This window comes from Globicephala melas, chromosome 4 (assembly GCF_963455315.2).
Source record: "Globicephala melas chromosome 4, mGloMel1.2, whole genome shotgun sequence".
Taxonomy (NCBI): domain Eukaryota; kingdom Metazoa; phylum Chordata; class Mammalia; order Artiodactyla; family Delphinidae; genus Globicephala; species Globicephala melas.
In genome coordinates this window covers 29,165,700-29,187,314 of record NC_083317.1, presented here as the reverse complement: position 1 = coordinate 29,187,314, position 21,615 = coordinate 29,165,700, and the positions used below count along the sequence as shown (strand labels likewise).

The following is a 21,615-nucleotide window of genomic DNA, read 5'->3' as shown; positions in this document are numbered from 1 at the left end:
CTTAATTATCAAATATTTTTAAAAAATTTATATAACTGCAACAAAATTTTAATCTAAGATAAATAATTTTAGAAGTAGAATATGAATAAAGCATCTTGTCCCTATATATGGTAAATAAAATATTGAATTTCTAAAAATATTTAGGTATAGTAACCTGTTTGTTCAATAGTCTAATGGTATACAAAAGAAGCTCATTTCCAGTCATCCTAAAACCTTATTCTTATATGAGGCATAGTTTACATTACATATAGAAACACACAGTGGCTATTCACACTGTTGACATTTTTTGGAATTCTTTATCTGTGTCACCTCTCAACATTACACAGACCTAGAGCACCATTTGAGGACCCTCGAGAAAATGGGCTGTGGAGAGTGAAGATGGGGGACAGGCTTCAGAATGAGTGAACAAACTTTGTAAAAATGTAAAACAGTTTTGCCAAAATCGTTACCTTTAAACGCCCTTCACAATTCTAGCGTTCCAATCCCCACATTCTCCCAAAGTACCCTTGGCCTTTTAACCAGGCAGTTTAAAAGACAAAAAATGAAGTGTTAATGAGTTCAGCACAAATAGTATAACTGTAAATTGGTTTTCTGAGGTTACTCTCTAAAGACAGTTCTTTGGCTGTTCTTAACCAAATACTTACCCTCATTAAATCTAAGCTTCATGTATAATATTTTCAAAAGAATATTGAAACTATTTAATGAAATGAAATACGAAATTAACAAAAGAAGTTACCAGGAAGTAAGTAAAGCATAGAGGCCAAAGCTACAAAATTATAGATTTAAATGTTTAATTAATTTGAAAAAGGACAAACGTCTAAATTTATACATAAACCCTCATGATACTGGAGTAAATTATTTGAGGAGTTACTTCAATGTTTAATCTCACATTGTCTTGTCAGTCAAAATATTACATTATAGTCATGCAGAACTATAAACATAGCTGTTTAAAAAACCTAACTTACCCCCAAATTGTTTGAAGTATCCAGACCCTGAAAGATCTGAATTTGAGTGCTCTAGCTTAGCTATTCATTTATTGCTTTCATTCACAAGTTAATTGTGTCAGCCAGTCAGAATTATATTTTTTAGTTAAATCAATATTTAACTTTAGTAAGATATATTACAAGCCAGACAATCAATGTTTAATTAATGTTTTGCTGACTTATCAAAATATTTTCAGTCTCTCTGTAGTGGTCTGTTATTTTTGCCACCAAGCATCTATCCCTTTTGGGTAATATTACCCTCATCATTCTTTACCCCACTCTCAATCTATAAACTTTGGATGAACTTGATCCCATCTTGTCTCAGAGTTAAGCATAAAACACTGAAAGAACTTATTTCCCTGGCCAAGGAGAAGAATATAATTCCCCAAGCACAGTGTGAGGTTCAAAGATATGTACTTGCCCAATCAAAATCGGTAAGATGCAGGGGGACCTTAAAACTTTTTTTTTCCCCCTGAGGGGTGTGAACTTGGAATCAGGTAGGTATGACAGTTACCTATCATAGTACCTATTACCATCATAGTGTTAGCTAAAACATGCATCACATCACATCACATCACATAATTACCATTTAGTTTGTGGTGAGAGCATTTAAGATCTACTGTATTAGCAACTTTCAAGTATATAATACAATATCTGTTAACTATAATCACTCGGCTGTACATTAGTTCCCCAGAACTTATTCATCTTATAACTGGAAGCTTGTACTCTTTGACCAACGTCTCTTTTCCTCCACCTCCCAGGCTCTAGTTAACCACCATTCTAGTTTCTGTGTCTATAATTTCAGCTTTTTTAGCTTCCACATGTGATATCATACAGTATTTCTCTTTCTCTGTCTGACATATCACTTAGCATAGTGTGCCCAAGATTCATCCATGTTGTCACAAACTGCTGGATGTCTTCTTCCCTGTGGCTGAATAATATTCCATCACACAAACACACACACACACACACACACACACCCCTTCCACATCTTTTTTTTTTTTAACATCTTTATTGGAGTATAATTGCTTTACAATGGTGTTGTTAATTTCTGCTTTATAACAAAGTGAATCAGCTATACATATATCCCCATATCACTTCCCTCTTGCATCTCCCTCCCTCCCACCCTCCCTATCCCACCACTCTAGGTGGTCACAAAGCACCGAGCTGATCTCCCTATGCTATGCAGCTGCTTCCCACTAGTTATTGGTTTTACATTTGGTAGTGTATATATGTCCATGCCACGCTCTCACTTCATCCTAGCTTACCCTTCCCCCTCCCTGTGTCCTCAAGTCCATTCTCTAGTAGGTCTGCATCTTTATTCCCGTCATGCCCCTAGGTTCTTCATGACCATTATTTTTTTCTTTTAGATTCCATATATATGTGTTAGCCTACGGTATTTGTTCTCTTTCTAACTTACTTCACTCAGTATGACAGACTCTAGGTCCATCCACGTCACTACAAATAACTCAATTTCGTTTCGTTTTATGGCTGAGTATTCCATTATATATATATGTGCCACATCTTCTTTATCCATTCATCTGTCGATGGACACTTAGGTTGCCTCCATGTCCTGGCTAATGTAAATGGAGCTGCAATGCATGATGTGGTACATGACTCTTTGAATTATGGTTTTCTCAGGGTATATGCACAGTAGTGGGATTGCTGGGTTGTATGGTAGTTCTATTTTTAGTTTTTTAAGGAACCTCCATAGTGTTCTCCATAGTGGCTGTATCAATTTACATTCCCACCAACAATGCAAGAGGGTTCCCTTTTCTCCACACCCTCTCCAGCATTTATTGCTTGTAGATTTTTTGATGATGGCCATTCTGACTGGTGTGAGATGATATCTCATTGTAGTTTTGATTTGCATTTCTCTAATGATTAGTGATGTTGAGCATTCTTTCATGTGTTTGCTGGCAATCTGTATACCTTCTTTGGAGAAATGTCTTTGGAGAAATTTAGGTCTTCTGCGCGTTTGGGGATTGGGTTGTTTTTTTCATATTGAGCTGCGTGAGCTGCTTGTAAATTTTGGACATGAATCCTTTGTCAGTTGCTTCATTTGCAAATATTTTCTCCCATTCTGAGGGTTGTCTTTCATCTTGTTTGTGGTTTCCTTTGCTGTGCAAAAGCTTTTAAGTTTCATTAGGTCCCATTTGTTTATTTCTGTTTTGATTTCATTTCTCTAGGAGATGGGTCAAAAAGGATCTTGCTGTGATTTATGTCATACAGTGTTCTGCCTATGTTTTCCTCTAGGAGTTTTATAGTGTCTGGCCTTACATTTAGGTCTTTAATCCATTTTGAGTTTGTTTTTGTATATGGTGTTAGGGAGTGTTCTAATTTCATTCTTTTATATGTAGCTCTCCAGTTTTCGCAGCACACCTTATTGAAGACGCTGTCTTTTCTCCATTGTATAATCTTGCCTTCTTTATCAAAAATAAGGTGACCATCTGTGTGTGGGTTTATCTCTGGGCTTTCTATCCTATTCCATTGATCTATATTTCTGTTTCTGTGCCAGTACCATACAGTCTTGACTACTATAACTGAGTAGTATTGTCTGAAGTCAGGGAGCCTGATTCCTCTAGCTCCATTTCTCTTTCTCAAGATTGCTTTGGCTATTCGGGGTCTTTTCTGTTTCCATACAAATTGAGAAATTTTTTGTACTAGTTCTGTGAAAAATGCCAGTGGTAGTTTGATAGGGATTGCATTGAATCTGTAGATTGCTTTGGGTAGTATAGTCATTTTCACAATGTTGATTCTTCCAATCCAAGAACATGGTATATCTCTCCATCTATTTGTATCGTCTTTAATTACTTTCATCAGTGTCTTATAGTTTTCTGCATACAGGTCTTTTGTCTCCTTAGGTAGGTTTATTGCTAGGTATTTTATTCTTTTTGTTGCAGTGGTAAATGGGAGTGTTTCCTTAATTTCACTTTCAGATTTTTCATCATTAGTGTATAGGAATGCAAGAGATTTCTGTGCATTAATTTTGTATCCTGCTACTCTACCAAATTCATTGATTAGCTCTAGTAGTTTTCTGGTAGCATTTTTACGATTCTCTACATATAGTATCGTGTCATCTGCGAAGAATGACGGCTTTACTTCCTCTTTTCCGATTGAATTCCTTTTATTTCTTTTTCTTCTCTGATTGCTGTGGCTAAAACTTCCAAAACAAAGCTGAATAATAGTGGTGAGAGTGGGCAACCTTGTCTTGTTCCTGATCTCAGTGGAAGTGGTTTCAGTTTTTCACCATTGAGGACGATGTTGGCTGTGGGTTTGTCATATATGGCTTTTCTTATGTTGAGGTTGGTTCCCTCTATGCCTACTTTCTGGAGAGTTTTTATCATAAATGGGTGTTGAATTTTGTTAGCTTTTTCTGCGTCCATTGAGATGATCATATGGTTTTTATCCTTCAATTCATTAATATGGTATATCAAAATGATTGATTTGCATATACTGAAGAATCCTTGCATTCCTGGGGTAAATCCTACTTGATCATGGTGTATGATCCTTTTAATGTGCTGTTAGAATCTGTTTGCTAGTATTTTGTTGAGGATTTTTGCATCTATGTTCATCAGTGATATTGGCCTGTAGTTTTCGTTCTTTGTGACATCTTTGTCTGGTTTTGGTATCAGGGTGATGGTGGCCTCGTACAATGCGTTTGGGAGTGTTCCTCCCTCTACTATACTTTAGAAGAGTTTGAGAAGGATAGGTGTTACCTCGTATCTAAATGTTTGGTAGAATTCGCCTGTGAAGCCATCTGGTCCTGGGCTTTTGTTTGTTGGAAGATTTTTAATCACAGTTTCCATTTCAGTGCTTGTAATTGGTCTGTTTATATTTTCTATTTCTTCCTGGTTCAGTCTCGGAAGGTTGTGCTTTTCTAAGAATTTGTCCATTTCTTTCAGGTTGTCCATTTTATTGGCATATAGTTGCTTGTAGTAATCTCTCATGATCCTTTGTATTTTTGCAGTGTCAGTTGTTACTTCTCCTTTTTCATTTCTAATTCTGTTGATTTGAGTCTTTTCCCTTTTTTTCTTGATGAGTCTTGCTAATGCTTTATCAATTTTGTTTATCTTCTCAAAAAAACCAGCTTTTATTTTAATTGAACTTTGATATTGTTTCCTTCATTTCTTTTTCATTTATTTCTGATCTGATCTTTATGATTTCTTTCCTTCTGCTAACTTTGGGGTTTTTTGGTTCTTGTTTCTCTAATTCCTTTAGGTGTAAGGTTAGGTTGTTTATTTGAGACGTTTCTTGTTTCTTAAGGTAGGATTGTATTGCTATAAACTTCCCTCTTACAACTGCTTTTGCTGCATCCCATGGGTTTTGGGTCGTCGTGTTTTCATTGGCATTTGTTTCTAGGTATATTTTGATTTCCTCTTTGATTTCTTCAGTGACCTCTTGGTTATTAAGTCGTGTATTATTTAGCCTCCATGTGTTTGTATGTTTAACAGATTGTTCCTGTAATTGATATCTAGTCTCATAGCATTGTGGTTGGAAAAGATACTTCATACGATTTCAGTTTTCTTAAATTTGCCAAGGCTTAATTTGTGATCCAAGATATGATCTATTCTGGAGAATGTTCCTTGAGCACTTGAGAATAATGTGTATTCCGTTGTTTTTGGATGGAATGTCCTATAAATATCAATTAAGTGCATCTTGTCTAATGTGTCATTTAAAGCTTGTGTTTCCTTATTTATTTTCATCTTGCATGATCTGTCCATTGATGAAAGTGGGGTGTTAAAGTCCCATACTGTTATTGTGTTACCATCCATTTCTCCTTTTATGGCTGTTAGCATTTGCCTTATGTATTGAGGTCCTCCTATGTTGGGTGCATAAATATTTACAATTATTATACCTTCTCCTTGGATTGATCCCTTGATCGTTATGTAGTGTCCTTCTTTGTCTCTTGTAATAGTCTTTATTTTAAAGTCCGTTTTGTCTGATATGAGAACTGCTACTCCACCTTTCTTCTGATTTCCATTTGCATGGAATATCTTTTTCCATCCCCTCACTTTCAGTCTGTATGTGTCCCTAGGTCTGAAGTGGGTCTCTTGTAGACAGCATATATACGGGTCTTGTTTTTGTATCCATTCAGCCAGTCTATGGCTTTTGGTTGGAGCATTTAATCCATTTCCATTTAAGGTAATTATCGATATGTATGTTCCTATTACCATTTTCTTAATTGTTTTGGGTTTGTTATTGTAGGTCTTTTCCTTCTCTTGTGTTTCTTGGCTAGAGAAGTTCCTTTAGCATTTGTTGTAAAGCTGGTTTGGTCGTGCTGAATTCTCTTAGCTTTTGCTTATCTGTAAAGGTTTTAATTGCTCCATTGAATCTGAATGAGATCCTTGCTGGGTAGAGTAATCTTGGTTGTAGGTTTCTCCCTTTCATCACTTTAAATATGTCCTGCCACTCCCTTCTGGCTTTCAAAGTTTCTGCTGAAAGATCAGCTGTTAACCTTATGGGGATTTCCTTGTATGTTATTTGTTGCTTTTCCCTTGCTGCTTTTAATGTTTGTTCTTTGTGTTTAATTTTTGGTAGTTTGATTAATATGTGTCTTGGTGTGTTTCTCTTTAGATTTATCCTGTATGGGACTCTCTGCACTTCCTGGACTTGATTAACTATTTCCTTTCCCATATGAGGTAAGTTTTCAACTATAATCTCTCAAATATTTTCTCAGACCCTTTCTTTTTCTCTTCTTCTTCTGGGACCCCTATAGTTCGAATGTTGGTGAGTTTAATGTTGTCCCAGAGGTCTCTGAGACTGTCCTCAATTCTTTTCATTCTTTTTTCTTTATTCTGCTCTGCAGTAGTTATTTCCACTATGTTATCTTCCAGGTCACTTATCCATTCTTCTGCCTCAGTTATTCTGCTACTGATTTCTTCTAGAGAATTTTAAATTTCATTTATTGTGTTGTTCATCATTGTTTGTTTGCTCTTTCGTTCTTCTAGGTCCTTGTTAAACGTTTCTTGTATTTTCTCCATTTTATTTCCAAGATTTTGGATCACGTTTACTATCATTATTCTGAATTCTTTTTCAGGTAGACTGCGTGTTTCCTCTTCATTTGTTTGGTCTTTTGGGTTTTTACCTTGCTCCTTCATCTGCTGTGTGTTTCTCTGTCTTCTCATTTTGCTTAACTTACTGTGTTTAGGGTCTCCTTTTCGCAAGCTCTAGTTAGTAGTTCCCGTTGTTTTTGGTGTCTGCCCCCAGTGGCTAAGGTTTGTTCAGCAGGTTGTGTAGGCTTCCTGGTGGAGAGGACTAGTGCCTGTGTTCGGGTGGATGAGGCTGGATCTTGTCTTTCTGGTGGGCAGGTCCACATCTGGTGGTGTGTTTTGGGGTGTCTGTGACCTTATTATGATTTTAGGCAGCCTCTCTGCTAATGGATGGGGTTGTGTTTCTGTCTTGCTAGTTGTTTGGCGTAGGGTGTCCAGCATTGTAGCTTGCTGGTCATTGAGTGGAGCTGGGTCTTGGTGTTGAGATGGAGATCTCTGGGAGATTTTTCACCATTTGATATTATGTGGAGCTGGGAGGTCTCTTGTGGGCCATTGTCCTGAACTCAGCTCTCCCACCTCAGAGGCACAGGCCTGACGCCCGGCCAGAGCACCAAGACCCTGTCATCCCCATGGCTCAGAATAAAAGGGAGAAAAAAGAAAATAAGAAAAAAATTTAAAAATAGAATAAAGTTATTATAATAAAATATAATTATTAAAAATAAAAAACGGAAAGAAGGAAGAGAGCAACCAAACCAAAAAACAAATCCACCAATGATAACAAGCACTAAAAACTATTCTAAAAAAAAAAAAAACGGACAGAACCCTAGGACAAACGGTAAAAGCAAAGCTATAACGACAAAATCACACACAGAAGCATACACATACACACTCACAAAAAGAGGAAATGGAAAAAAAAAATATATATATATATATATATATATCGTTGCTCCCAAAGTCCACCGCCTCAAGTTGGGATGATTCGTTGTCTATTCAGGTATTCCACAGATGCAGGGTTATGTATGTTGATAGTGGAGATTTAATCCGCTGCTTCTGAGGCTGATGGGAGAGATTTCCCTTTCTCTTCTTTGTTCGCACAGATCCTGGGGTTCAGCTTTGGATTTGGCCCCACCTTTGCGTGTAGGTTGCCTGAAGGCGTCTGTTCCCCACCCAGACAGGATGGGATTGAAGGAGCAGCTAATTAGGGTCTTTGGCTCACTCAGGCCAGGGGGAGAGAGGGGTATGGAGTGCGGGGCGAGCCTGCAGCGGCAGAGGCCAACGTGACATTACAACAGCCTGAGGCGCACTGTGTGTTCTCCCGGAGAAGTTGTCCCTGGATCACGGGAACCTGGCAGTGACGGGCTGCACAGGCTCCTGGGAGGGGAGGTGTGGAGCTTGCACACAGGCTTCTTGGTGGCAGCAGCAGCAGCCTTAGTGTCTCATGCCTGTCTTTGGGGTCCGCGGTGATAGCTGCAGCTTGCGCCCGTCTCTGGAGCTCGTTTATGTGATGCTCTGAATCCCCTCTCCTGGCGCACCCCAAAGCAATGGTCTCTTGCCTCTTAGGCAGGTCCAGACTTTCTTCAGGGCTCCCTCCCGGCTAGCTGTGGCGCACTAGCCCCTTCAGGCTATGTTCACGCTGCCAACCCCAGTCCTCTCCCTGCCTCCGACCAAAGCCCGAGCCTAAGCTCCCAGCCCCGCCCACCCCAGCGGGTGAGCAGACAAGCCTCTCGGGCTGGTGTGTGCCGGGTGCCCCGATCCTCCATGTGGGAGTCTCTCTGCTTTGCCCTCCGCACCCCTGTTGCTGTGCTCTCCTCCGCGGCTCCGAATCTTCCCCTCTCCGCCACCCGCAGTCTCCACCCGCGAAGGGACTTCCTAGTGTGTGGAAACCTTTCCTCCTTCACAGTTCCCTCCCACTGGTGCAGAACCCGTCCCTGTTCTTTTGTCTCTGTTTTTTCTTTTTTCTTTTGCCCTACCCAGGTACATGGGGCCTTTCTTGCCTTTTGGGAGGTCTGAGGTCTTCTGCCAGCGTTCAGTAGGTGTTCTATAGGAGTTGTTCCACGTGTAGATGTATTTCTGATGTGTCTGTGGGGAGGAAGGTGATCTCTGCGTCTTACTCTTCCGCCATCTTGAAGCTCCTCCACATCTTCTTGATCCATTCATCCTTTGATGGATACTTAGGTGGTTTCCATATCCTGGCTATTGTGAATAATGCTGCAATAAACATGGGAGTACAGATATCTCTTCAATCTTCAATATCCTGTTCTCATTTCCTTTGGATATATACCCAGAAGGTAGAATTGCTGAATCATATGGTATTTCTATTTTTAATTTTTTGAGGAACCTCCATACTGTTTTCCATAGTGGCTGCAACAATTTACATTCCTACCAACGGTTCACAAGTGTTTCCTTTCCTCCACTTCCTAGCCAACACTTATCTCTTGTCTCTTTGATGATAGCCATTCTAATAGGTGTGAAGTGGTTTTGACTTACATTCCTCTAGTGATTACTGATACCTATTTTATTCCTAAACTGGCATACAATGAAGAAAACCCAAATGGCAATATTTAATCTATCTACTTTTTTATTAATTTATTTATTTTATTTATTTTTTTGGCTGTGTTGCATCTTCGTTGCTGCACGCAGGCTTTCTCTAGTTGCAGCAATGCTTTCATTGCAGTGTGCGGGCTTCTCATTGTGCTGGCTTCTCTTGTTGCAGAGCATGAGCTCTCGGCATGCAGGCTTCAGTAGTTGTGGCACATGGGCTCAGTAGTTGTGGTTTGTGGGCTGTAGAGCGTAGGCTCAGTAGTTGTGGTACACGGGCTTAGTTGCTCCATGGCATGTGGGATCTTCCTGGACCAAGGATTGAACCTATGTCCCCTGCATTGGCAGGCGAATTCTTAACTACTGTGCCACCAGGGAAGTCACTATCTATTCTTTTTTGAGCTATAAATCAGATAACTACTTATTGAAGATAAAATATAAAATCCTCAGTGATTTTTTGGAGGAACCAAAGATCTCAATTCTAATAATTACCACAAACTATTATTTGCCTCTTTGTTTTTAAGGAGTCTATAAGTTTTAAAAATTCAAGAGGTAGATATGGAAATAATTTTAAAATCACATCATCAACTTCAAAATCCAAAAACAATTTCTTATTTAAATATTAAAATATTAAACAATTTCACTTTTTGTAAACACTACAGTTTTTAGTATATGCTAATTTTTCTACATAGTAACCAAGAAGAGCAATAATTGTTAAAGTATACAGCAAATTACAACTTCTTAAGAAAGTCCTTCATTTAGTATCAGTATAAATTTAATTTATCAAGGTCCCTTTATAAGAGGAAATAATTTCATTAAGTTTTTTCTAATTATGGCATACATATATTTTTATTATATTAAAATGAGTCATTAACCATTATGTTATGGTAATTTTGCCATTTTAATGATTGCCTAACATTTCATATTGTGGATACTCCATAATAAATTTATCAAGTGCCTCATTGTTGAGCAGTTAATTTATTTCTAATTTTCAGCACTATAAATCAGACTGTGAAAAGAGTTCTCTTCTATACAAATATTTATGTGTATTTCTGATATTGTATCTATTTCACAAACATTTGTGTAACCCTTATTCTATGTCAGACAATATCCTTTATAAATGTTACAATATTTAACCTTAGTAGTGAAGTTGATTATCACTACACTCATTTGACAGATTAAAAAACTGAGACACAGAAAGATGAATCAATTTGACAAGGTCAAATTGAACTAGCAAGGAACTGAACTAAAGTGAAAACTCAGGCACTCTGAACATTACCCTATGCTACCTGGTCTCTGAAGTATAAGTTCTAGAAGAAGAAATAACAGGCTAGAAGTATTAACATTTGAGGATTCTTGACATATTTTGCTAAATTCTTTCCAGAATGTGCTTATAAGTTTACACACCTACCGGCAGTGAAACACAGTGGAAATTTCTGTATAACTTCAGCAACAACAGATATTTTTCTTTTTCCATCTTGGGAAGAGATATATCTCATTGCCTTAATTTTAATTTATTTGAATACTATTGGGGTTACAAATTTTAAAATATGACTGTTAGCCATTTATTCCTTTAATTTTTTAAACTGCTCTTTGTCAATTTATTTCTGTGGTTCTTCATTTAACTATTCACTTAGTGTCTATTTTGTACCAGGCACAGTTGAAGTACTTGTGTGAACAAAATGGATAAAATCAATGTCCTCAAGGAACTTAAATTCTACATGGGAAGAGACAACCAATAAACAACAAACATAATAAATAAGTATGTAGTATACTACCTATAAGTCCTCTGAGGAAAAACAAAACAAACAAAACTTGAGCAAGGTCAGGGAGATCAGGAGTGGTAGGATTGCTATATTGAAAAAATGACATCTGAGCAAAATCTTGAAGAGAAAGTTAGGCTTCTAGGGAAGGCAATTTTCAGGCAGAGGAAACAGCCCGTGCAAAGGTTCTAAGAAAGATCCTGCCTGGTCTGTTCAAGGAACAGCAAGGAGGCCTGCAATGCTGGATCTAAAGAGCCAGTTCAGTGAAGGAAGAGCTGAGGTCAAAGAGGTATGGGATAGTGGATGTGTAGCCCCCGAGTCAGGTGGGATTTGTAAACCATCGTGAGGGCTTTGGCTTTTATTGAGACTGTGGTTGAATACTGGATATGTTTAGAAGGTAGGGGCAAAAGATTTTATGATTGGATGTGGAGTGTGACAGAAAAAGACGTCTATGCTGAACCCAGGTTTTTTGACTAAGGCAACTAAAAAGATGTTTCTCTATGTTTTAACTGAGATGTGTCTTTCTGTATTTTTTTAAAATGTATTAATATATAAATAATTTAAAGCCATTCTGTATCCCACACATTATAAGTTTTCTTATTTTGTTTTTGTTAATGTTTGTGACATACAGATTTTATTTTCTTAATTTGTATGGAGGCAAATTGATTAATATTTTCCATTTAGTTTCTCTGTCTTGGCTGTCATTATTCTGCATACATAAACATTTGCCTATGTTTTCTCCTTACTGTTTTATATTTAATATGTTACTATATCTATAACTAATTTTGAGTATGTTATAATTAAGACATTAAACTCTTTTTCAGTTGTCATTTATTGTTGTGTCATTACTTGAAAGGTTATTCACATGATCTACAAAATTACGTTTTGGAGTTTTCCTTTTACTCCCTTAAATGCATATATATTCTTCTGCCAGTATCAAATTTTTTAAATTATTGCTGTTTTGGAATTTGCTTTTCTGTTTCATAGTTAAAGTTATAAACACGACTCTCATTATTCAAATTTTCTTGGCTCATCTCAGTAATTTGTTATTCCAAGTTAATTAGGAAGAGCTAAGCCATCTCTTCTGGAGATTTTGATGGGAGTCCTGTTAAACTTACAGGTGAGTTTAATAAGAATTGCCATTGCTACAGCATTAAATCTTCCATTCCATGAAGAAGTTTTGAATACTTGCAGAATTCTATACTTATCACTCAATCTTAAAAATAAAATATATGAGTGGCTCAAAATGTTGCTCTCTTTTAGTTTCCTGGTTCTTAGTTCATTCTATCAATTTGAGATCTGTATCTTTTTCAGTTGAGGAGAGATTCCTTTCATCAGATCTGTAGTTACTTCTTCTGTTGTGTCTCCTCTTCAGCAATACTAGGTATCTACATTTTTTCATTTTAATTATTTCCCCAAAAAATGATTCCTCAGTCTTCTCTATTACCTTATTCTGTAGGTTATTAAAAATGAGTTTTCTACATTATAATTCTACTCTTTCTTGTTTTTAATGTTGACACTAAATTTGATGTTGACCTTAGTTTCTTAAGTCTCAGTTCCATTTAATCACGGTCAGTTGTTTGATCATCTTGCTCTTCACTTGTTCCTTCACGGATTACTGTTTCCTTAAATATTATTGAGAACACCAAGCAATTCTTTGTGAAATTTCCTGTAATAAATCTTTTAAAAAGTCAACCTTATTTCTAAATCTTGACTGTTGGATCTTTCTCATGTTGCTGATGCTGAATTAGGCACCATTTTGTTGTGTTTTTCCTGTTCACCTCTGCTTGAACAATGAGAGATGAGTATCCAGCTCTGGCACTTGCCCATATATACATTATCCTTGGTTCCTTTTACTGTACAGATGTATGGAACTAAATTTCTCTTTCTCATAGTGAGCTCATGTGCTGTTTTATATACAAAGATTCTAGCTAATGCCTGGCCAAGACTTACAGCATATGCTTCTTCTAGACTGAGGAAGAAACTCTTTTGTTTCTCTTTCCAGTTATGATATACAGGGAGAAGACTATATTCCAGAACAATATAAATCCTTTACATTTAAGTGCCAGAAACAGAGCATGTAAAACTATAACAACTACACTTCTTTATTCATACTCAGCATCCTGAGGCTCAGACAGGTATTAATGGAGGAGACTAGTGGAATATGATAGTGCAAGTTATCTCTCCGTTACAATGACATTTCACTCATTGACTGTTTTTTTTAAATAAATTTATTTATTTATTTATTATTTTTTGGCTGTGCTGGATCTTCGCTGCTGTGTGCGAGCTTTCTCTAGGTTGTGGCGAGCTGGGTCTACTCTTTGTTGTGGTGTGCAGGCTTCTCATTGTGGTGGCTTCTCTTGTTACGGAGCACGGGCTCTAGGCCCTCGGGCTTCAGTAGTTGCGGTGCTCGGGCTCAGTAGCTGTGGTGCATGGGCTTAGTTGCTCCGTGGTATGTGGGATCCTCCCGGACTGGGCTCGAACCCTGTGTCCCCTGCATTGGCAGGCAGACTCTTAACCACTGTGCCACCAGGGAAGTCCCCACTCATTGACTTTTGAATGACTAAATATTCTCATACCAAAAGTTTACAAAATAACATACTTCAAAGAATTTTCCCAGTTCTCCTTTGTTGAAGTAGACCTCATCTAAATGCATATGCTTACCACTTATTATTTTTATTCTCCAGAAATTCTTATTTACTGTGTTCGACATTCACAAAAAGGTAATTGGGAAATCAAGTATATAAATACAGGAACATAAACAGAGATAAAGATAAAGTGTTGCAGTCAACCAAAGAAGAGAGATTTCTAGCAATCCAGAAACCCATTGAAATGACTGATAAAGTTCTAAGGCAGACATTTGTCTCACTTTTTTCATGTTTATTGTGTCTCATGAAATTATTGTGTTTTTTCTTTGCTTGGGTAATGTGATTCCAAAATAAATCTCATCTAAGCCAAAAAAAATTTTTGTATCTTTTAGATATTCCAACATTTATATAAAATACAATCTAAAATACAATAAACAGATATTCAAATACATGAATTTTTAAACCACTCCTTAGCAAAGCAGTATTTTCAAGTTTAAAAGATAACATTGAAATCAAAATTTAGTTTTCTTACCTTTCTGGATATGTAAGTGATTTTAACTTGAGACGCTGAATAGTGTATCTGCATGTGGAACATTGCTGATTTGAGCTCTGAAAATATGCCAAACTAATGGCTGAAATATTTACAACATCATTTAAAAACTGAGCAAGAATCTTGAATTCTTGAAGTTTATAAAATAATCTGTTCTTCCTAAACAGAAAATTTCATATCTCATTATATTAGTAATTCAAAATGTAATACAACTTCAAAATCAATACAATCTTATAAACATTAGATAGAAATACCGATATTATAGGGAAAAGGCCAAACAATAAAATATGTGGTAAAGTATTAATTAAAATAATTTAAACAGTAATTAAAAACAAAATAAAATAATAATAATATATATATCCCCACACTCAAATAGTTTGGGAAAACTTTTCTGAGAAAAACTGGGACATCTTGTCTTTCTGACTTGGTATCTAGATTGTACATATTACTAAGATTAGAGAAGTCACATTTTACTTCTTTTTATAGGCCCCTGAACAACTATTGCCATTCTTTGAATAGACGGAGCCCTCAGATAGTGATGCTTTGTTGTTCTGTGCCACTTTATCACTTCATGGGTCTGCCTGACTCCAAAGGAAACAGAAAAGGAGTATGAAGAGGAGAAAGGTAAGAAAGAGGAGGAGGAGGAAAGACAGGGAAGGGGGAAGGGATGGAGGATGGGTGGAAGGTACAAAGGAAAGAAGGAAGGAAGGGGATGAAGGAAGGAGAGAAGAGAAGGAAAGGGAAAGAAAAAGAAGAGGAAAAGAAACTGAAAAAAAAATCTGTTGAAATAATTTCTTCCTTTGAGGCAACAATGACTGACTTGAGCAAAGGCAACTATCACACATAGAATAGCTGAAAAGCAACTAGCGGGACACCCAGCACTTCTGCCATCTTATATTTGTCCCTGCTCTCTTCTACTTTTGATTCTCCCACAGCCTCTAGATCCAGAAAAGGTTGTTATCACTCCCCTCAAAACCCATCCCTCCTCCCTGCGGCAGAGTGACTACCTCCTCTTTCATAGAATATAATGTCATTGGTCATATCTCTAATTTCTGTCCAAGAGCTTATCTAGGTTTCTCAGAGATACTTCAGAGTCAACATATCCAGATGGAAACATGTTGTCTTCCCCCCAAAACTCACATCTGCTCCACCGGTTCCAAATACCAACTGTGTGCTCCACCAAGCCTCTGCCCCCAGCTGAGCCCTGTCTGATGAGACCCAGACACATATACCCGCTGTTACTCACCATATCTACTTGGATATCTCAAGGATGCCTAAAGCTCACTAAGTTCAAATTTAATGACATCTTCCCCAACACTCAACTCTCACCAAAAAAGAAAAACAAAACCCCTAAAACAGGGGTCCCCAACCGCCGGGCTGCCGACCAGTGCTGGTCCATGACCTGTTAGGAACCGGGCCACACAGGAGGTGAGTGGCAGCCGAGCGAGTGAAGCTTCATCTGCCGCTCCCCATCGCTCACATTACCACCTGAACCATCGCTAGCATTACCAGCTGAACTCCCCCCGTGCCCCCGCAGTCCCTGGAAAATGTGTTTTCCACAAAACCGGTCCCTGGTGCCCAAAAGGTTGGACACTGCTGCCCTAAAACTTAGAAATTTTCTTATAATTTTAAATGGCACCACTATCTATTGCCCAAGCCGGACAACTAGGCTTTGCACTTGAGATCATCCTCTCTTTATTTTTTATTTTTTAATTAAAAAAATTTTTTTAGCATCTTTATTGTAGTATAGTTGCTTTACAATGTTGTGTTAGTTTCTGCTGTGTAACTAAGTGAATCAGCCATATGCATACATATATCTCCATATCCCCTCCCTCTTGCGTCTCCCTCCCACCCTCCCTATCCCACCCCTCTACGTGGTCACAAAGCACCGAGCTGATCTTCCTGTGCTATGCGGGTGCTTCCCACTAGCTATCTATTTTACATTTGGTAGTGTATATATTGTCAATGCTACTGTCTCACTTCATCCCAGCTTACCCTTCCCCCACCCCGTGTCCTCAAGTCCCTTCTCTATGTCTGTGTATTTATTCCTGTCCTGCTCCTAGGTTCATCAGAACTTCTTTTTTTAGATTCCATATATATGTGTTAGCATACGGTATTTGTTTCTCTCTTTCTGACTTACTTCACTCTGTATGACAGACTCTAGGTCCATCCACCTCACTACAAATAACTCAATTTCGTTTCTTATTATGGCTGAGTAATATTCCATTGTATATATGTGCCACATCTTCTTTACCCATTCATCTGTCAATGGCCATTTAGGTTGCTTCCATGTCCTGGCTGTTGTAAATAGTGCTGCAACGAATATTGTGGTACATGACTCTTTTTGACTTATGGTTTATTCAGGGTATATGCCCAGTAGTGGGATTGCTGGGTCATATGGTGGTTCTATTTATAGTTTTTAAAGGAACCTCCATACTGTTCTCCATAGTGGCTGTATCAATTTACATTCCCACCAACAATGCAAGAGGGTTCCCTTTTCTCACACCCTCTCCAGCATTTATTATTTGTAGAGTTTTTTATAATGGCTATTCTGACTGGTGTGAGGTGATACCTCATTGGAGTTTTGATTTGCATTTCTCTAATGATTATGAGCATCCTTTCATGTGTTTTTTGGCAATCTGTATATCTTCTTTGGAGAAATGCCCATTTAGGTCTCCTGCCCATTTTTGGATTGGGTTATTTGGTTTTTTGATACTGAGCTGAATGAGCTGCTTGTATATTTTGGACATGAATTTTTTGTCAGTTGCTTCATTTGCAAATATTTTCTCCCATTCTGAGGGTACTATTTTCGTCCTGTTTATGGTTTCCTTTGCTGTGCAAAAGCTTTGAAGTTTCATTAGGTCCCATTTGTTTATTTTTGTTTTCCATTTCTCTAGGAGGTGGGTCAAAAAGGATCTTGCTGTGATTTATGTCATAGAGTGTTCTGCCTATGATTTCCTCTAAGAGTTTTATAGTGTCTGGACTTACATTTAGGTCTTTAATCCATTTGGAGTTTATTTTTGTGTATGGTGTTAGGGAGTGTTCTAATTTCACCCTTTTAAGCTGTCCAGTTTTCCCAGCACCACCCATTGAAGAGGCTGTCTTTTCTCCATTTTATATTCTTTCCTCCTTCATCAAAGATAAGGTGACCATAAGTGCGTGGGCTTATCTCTGAGCTTTCTATCCTGTTCCATTGATCTATATTTCTGTTTCTGTGCCAGTACCATACTGACTTGTTTACTGTAGCTTTGTAGTTTAGCCTGAAGTCAGGGAGCCTGCTTGCTCCAGCTCCATTTTTCTTTCTCAAGATTGCTTTGGCTATTCGGGGTCTTTTGTGTCTCCATACAGATTTTAAGATTTTTTTTTCTAGTTCTGTGAAAAATGCCATTGGTAGTTTGATAGGGATTGCATTGAATCTGTAGATTGCTTTGGGTAGTATAGTCATTTTCACAATGTTGATTCTTCTAATCCAAGAACGTGGTATATCTCTCCATCTATTTGTATCGTCTTTAATTTATTTCATCAGTGTCTTATAGTTTTCTGCATACAGGTCTTTTGTCACCTTAGATAGGTTTATCTCTAGGTATTTTATTCTTTTTGTTGCAGTGGTAAATGGGAGTGTTTCCTTAACTTCTCTTTCAGATTTTTTGTCATTAGTGTAAGGAATGCAAGAGATTTCTGTGCATTGATTTTGTATCATGCTACTTTACCAAATTTATTGATTAGCTCTAGTAGTTTTCTGGTAGCATCTTTATGATTCTCTATGTATAGTATCATGTAATTTGCAAACAGTGACAGTTTTACTTCTTCTTTTCTGATTTGGATACCTTTTATTTCTTTTTCTTCTCTGATTGCTGTAGCTAAAACTTCCAAAACTATGTTGAATAACAGTGGTGAGAATGGGCAACTTATCTTGTTCCTGATCTTAGTGGAAATGGTTTCAGTTTTTCATCGAGAATGATGTTGACTGTGAGTTTGTCATATATGGCCTTTCTTATGTTGAAGTCGGTTCCCTCTGTGTCTACTTTCTGGAGAGTTTTTATCATAAATGAGTGTTAACTTTTGTCAGCTTTTTCTGCGTCTGTTGAGATGATCATATGGTTTTTATCCTTCAATTCATTAATATGGTATATCAAAATGATTGATTTGCATATATTGAAGAATCCTTGCATTCCTGGTGTAAATCCTACTTTATCATGGTGTATGATCCTTTTAATGTGCTGTTGGATTCTGTTTGCTAGTATTTTGTTGAGGATTTTTGCATCTATGTTCATCAGTGATATTGGCCTGTGCTTTTCTTTTTTAATGACATCTTTGTCTGGTTTTGGTATCAGGGTGATGGTGGCCTCGTAGAACGAGTTTGGGAGTGTTCCTCCCTCTGCTCTACTTTAGAAGAGTTTGAGAAGGATAGGTGTTAGCTCGTATCTAAATGTTTGATAGAATTCGCCTGTGAAGCCAGCTGGTCCTGGGCTTTTGTTTTTTGGAAGGTTTTTAATCACAGTTTCTATTTCAGTGCTTGTGATTGGTCTGTTTATAGTTTCTATTTCTTCCTGGTTCAGTCTCGGAAGGTTGTGCTTTTCTAAGAATTTGTCCATTTCTTCCAGGTTGTCCATTTTATTGGCATATAGTTGCTTGTAGTAATCTCTCGTGATCCTTTGTATTTTTGCAGTGTCAGTTGTTACTTCTTTTTCATTTCTAATTCTGTGGATTTGAGTCTTCTCCCTTTTTTTCTTGACGAGTCTGGCTAATGGTTGATCAATTTTGTTTATCTTCTCAAAGAACCAGCTTTTAGGTTTATTTAGCTTTGGTATTCTTTCCTTCATTTCTTTTTCATTTATTTCTGATCTGATCTTTATGATTTCTTTCCTTCTGCTAACTTTGGGGTTTTTTGGTTCTTGTTTCTCTAATTGCTTTAGGTGTAAGTTTAGGTTGTTTATTTGAGATGTTTCTTGTTTCTTGAGCTAGGATTGCATTGCTATAAACTTCCCTCTTACAACTGCTTTTGCTGCATCCCATGGGTTTTGGGTCGTCGTGTTTTGTTATTTGTTTCTAGGTATTTTTTGATTTCCTCTTTGATTTCTTCCGTGATCTCTTGGTTGTTTAGTGTAGCATATTGTTTAACCTCCATGTGTTTCTATTTTTTACATTTTTTTCCCTGTAATTGATATCTAGTCTCATAGCATTGTGGTTGGAAAAGATACTTGATACGGTTTCAATTTTCTTAAATTTACCAAGGCTTGATTTGTGATCCAAGATATGATCTATTCTGGAGAATGTTCCATGAGCACTTGAGAAGAATGTGTATTCTGTTGTTTTTGGATGGAATATCCTATAAATATCAATTAAGTGCATCTTGTCTAATGTGTCATTTAAAGCTTGTGTTTCCTTATTTATTTTCATCTTGCATGATCTGTCCATTGATGAAAGTGGGGTGTTAAAGTCCCATACTGTTATTGTGTTACCATCCATTTCTCCTTTTATGGCTGTTAGCATTTGCCTTATGTATTGAGGTCCTCCTATGTTGGGTGCATAAATATTTACAATTGTTATACCTTCTTCTTGGATTGATCCCTTGATCGTTATGTAGTGTCCTTCTTTGTCTCTTGTAATAGTCTTTATTTTAAAGTCCGTTTTGTCTGATATGAGAACTGCTACTCCACCTTTCTTCTGATTTCCATTTGCATGGAATATCTTTTTCCATCCCCTCACTTTCAGTCTGTATGTGTCCCTAGGTCTGAAGTGGGTCTCTTGTAGACAGCATATATATGGGTCTTGTTTTTGTATCCATTCAGCCAGTGTATGTCTTTTGGTTGGAGCATTTAATCCATTTCCATTTAAGGTAATTATCGATATGTATGTTCCTGTTACCATTTTCTTAATTGTTTTGGGTTTGTTATTGTAGGTCTTTTCCTTCTCTTGTGTTTCCTGCCTAGAGAAGTTCCTTTAGCATTTGTTGTAAAGCTGGTTTGAATTCTCTTAGCTTTTGCTTGTCTGTAAAGGTTTTAATTTCTCCATCGAATCTGAATGAGATCCTTGTTGGGTAGAGTAATCTTGGTTATAGGGTTTTCCCTTTCATCACTTTATATATGTCCTGCCACTCCATTCTGTCTGCTGAAAGATCAGGTGTTAACCTTATAGGGATTCCCTAGGATGTTATTTGTTGCTTTCCCCTTGCTGCTTTTAAATTTTTTCTTTGTATTTAAATTTTCATAGTTTGATTAATATGTGCCTTGGTGTGTTTCTCCTTGGATTTATCCTGTATGGGACTCTCTGCACTTCCTGGACTTGATTGACTATTTCCTTTCCCATGTTAGGGAAATTTTTAACTATAATCTCTTCAAATATTTTCTCAGACCCTTTCTTTTTCTCTTCTTTTCTGGGACCCCTGCAATTAGAATGTTGGTGAGTTTAATGTTGTCCCAGAGGTCTCTGAGACTGTCCTCAATTCTTTTCATTCTTTTTTTCTTTATTCTGCTCTGCAGTAGTTATTTCCACTATTTTATCTTCTAGGTCACTTATCCGTTCTTCTGCCTCAGTTATTCTGCTATTGATTCCTTCTAGAGAATTTTTAATTTCATTTATTGTGCAGTTTATCATTGTTTGTTTGCTCTTTCGTTCTTCTAGGTCCTTGTTAAACGTTTTTTGTATTTTCTCCATTCTGTTTCCAAGATTTTGGATCATGTTTCCTATCATTACTCTGAATTCTTTTTCAGGTAGACTGCCTCTTTCCTCTTCATTTGTTTGGTCTCATGGGTTTTTACCTTGCTCCTTCATCTGCTGCATATTTCTCTGTCTTCCCATTTTGTTTAACTTACTGTGTTTGAGGTCTCCTTTTTGCAGGCTGCATGTTTGTAGTTCCCGTTGTTTTTGGTGTCTGCCCCCAATGGGTGAGGTTGGTTCAGTGGCTTTTGTAGGCTTCCTGGTAGAGGGAACTGCTTGTGTTCTGGTGGGTGAGGCTGAATCTTGTCTTTCTAGTGAGCAGGGCCATGTCTGTTGGTGTGTTTTGGGGTGTCTGTGAACTTATTATGATTTTAGGCAGGCTCTCTGCTAATGGGTGGGGTTGTGTTCTTGCCTTGCTAGTTGTTTGGCATGGGGCCTCCAGCACTGCACCTTGCTCGTCGTTGGGTGGAGCTGGATCTTAGCATTAAGTCGGAGATCTCTGGGAGAGGTCTCACCAACTGATATTACGTGGGGCCGGGA

At 37.5% G+C, this 21,615-nt stretch overlaps 1 protein-coding gene across 1 annotated transcript in view; it reads right to left on the bottom strand.

Annotated features, from left to right (window-relative positions):
- Positions 1–21,615, bottom strand: part of LIPI (lipase I) — a 74,788-nt gene that overhangs the window by 7,646 nt on the left and 45,527 nt on the right. Inside the window, exon 9 of the mRNA XM_070045424.1 lies at positions 14,398–14,574. Within this exon, the coding sequence (XP_069901525.1) occupies positions 14,398–14,574 (177 nt within the window). The remainder of the gene's footprint in view (positions 1–14,397; positions 14,575–21,615) is intronic.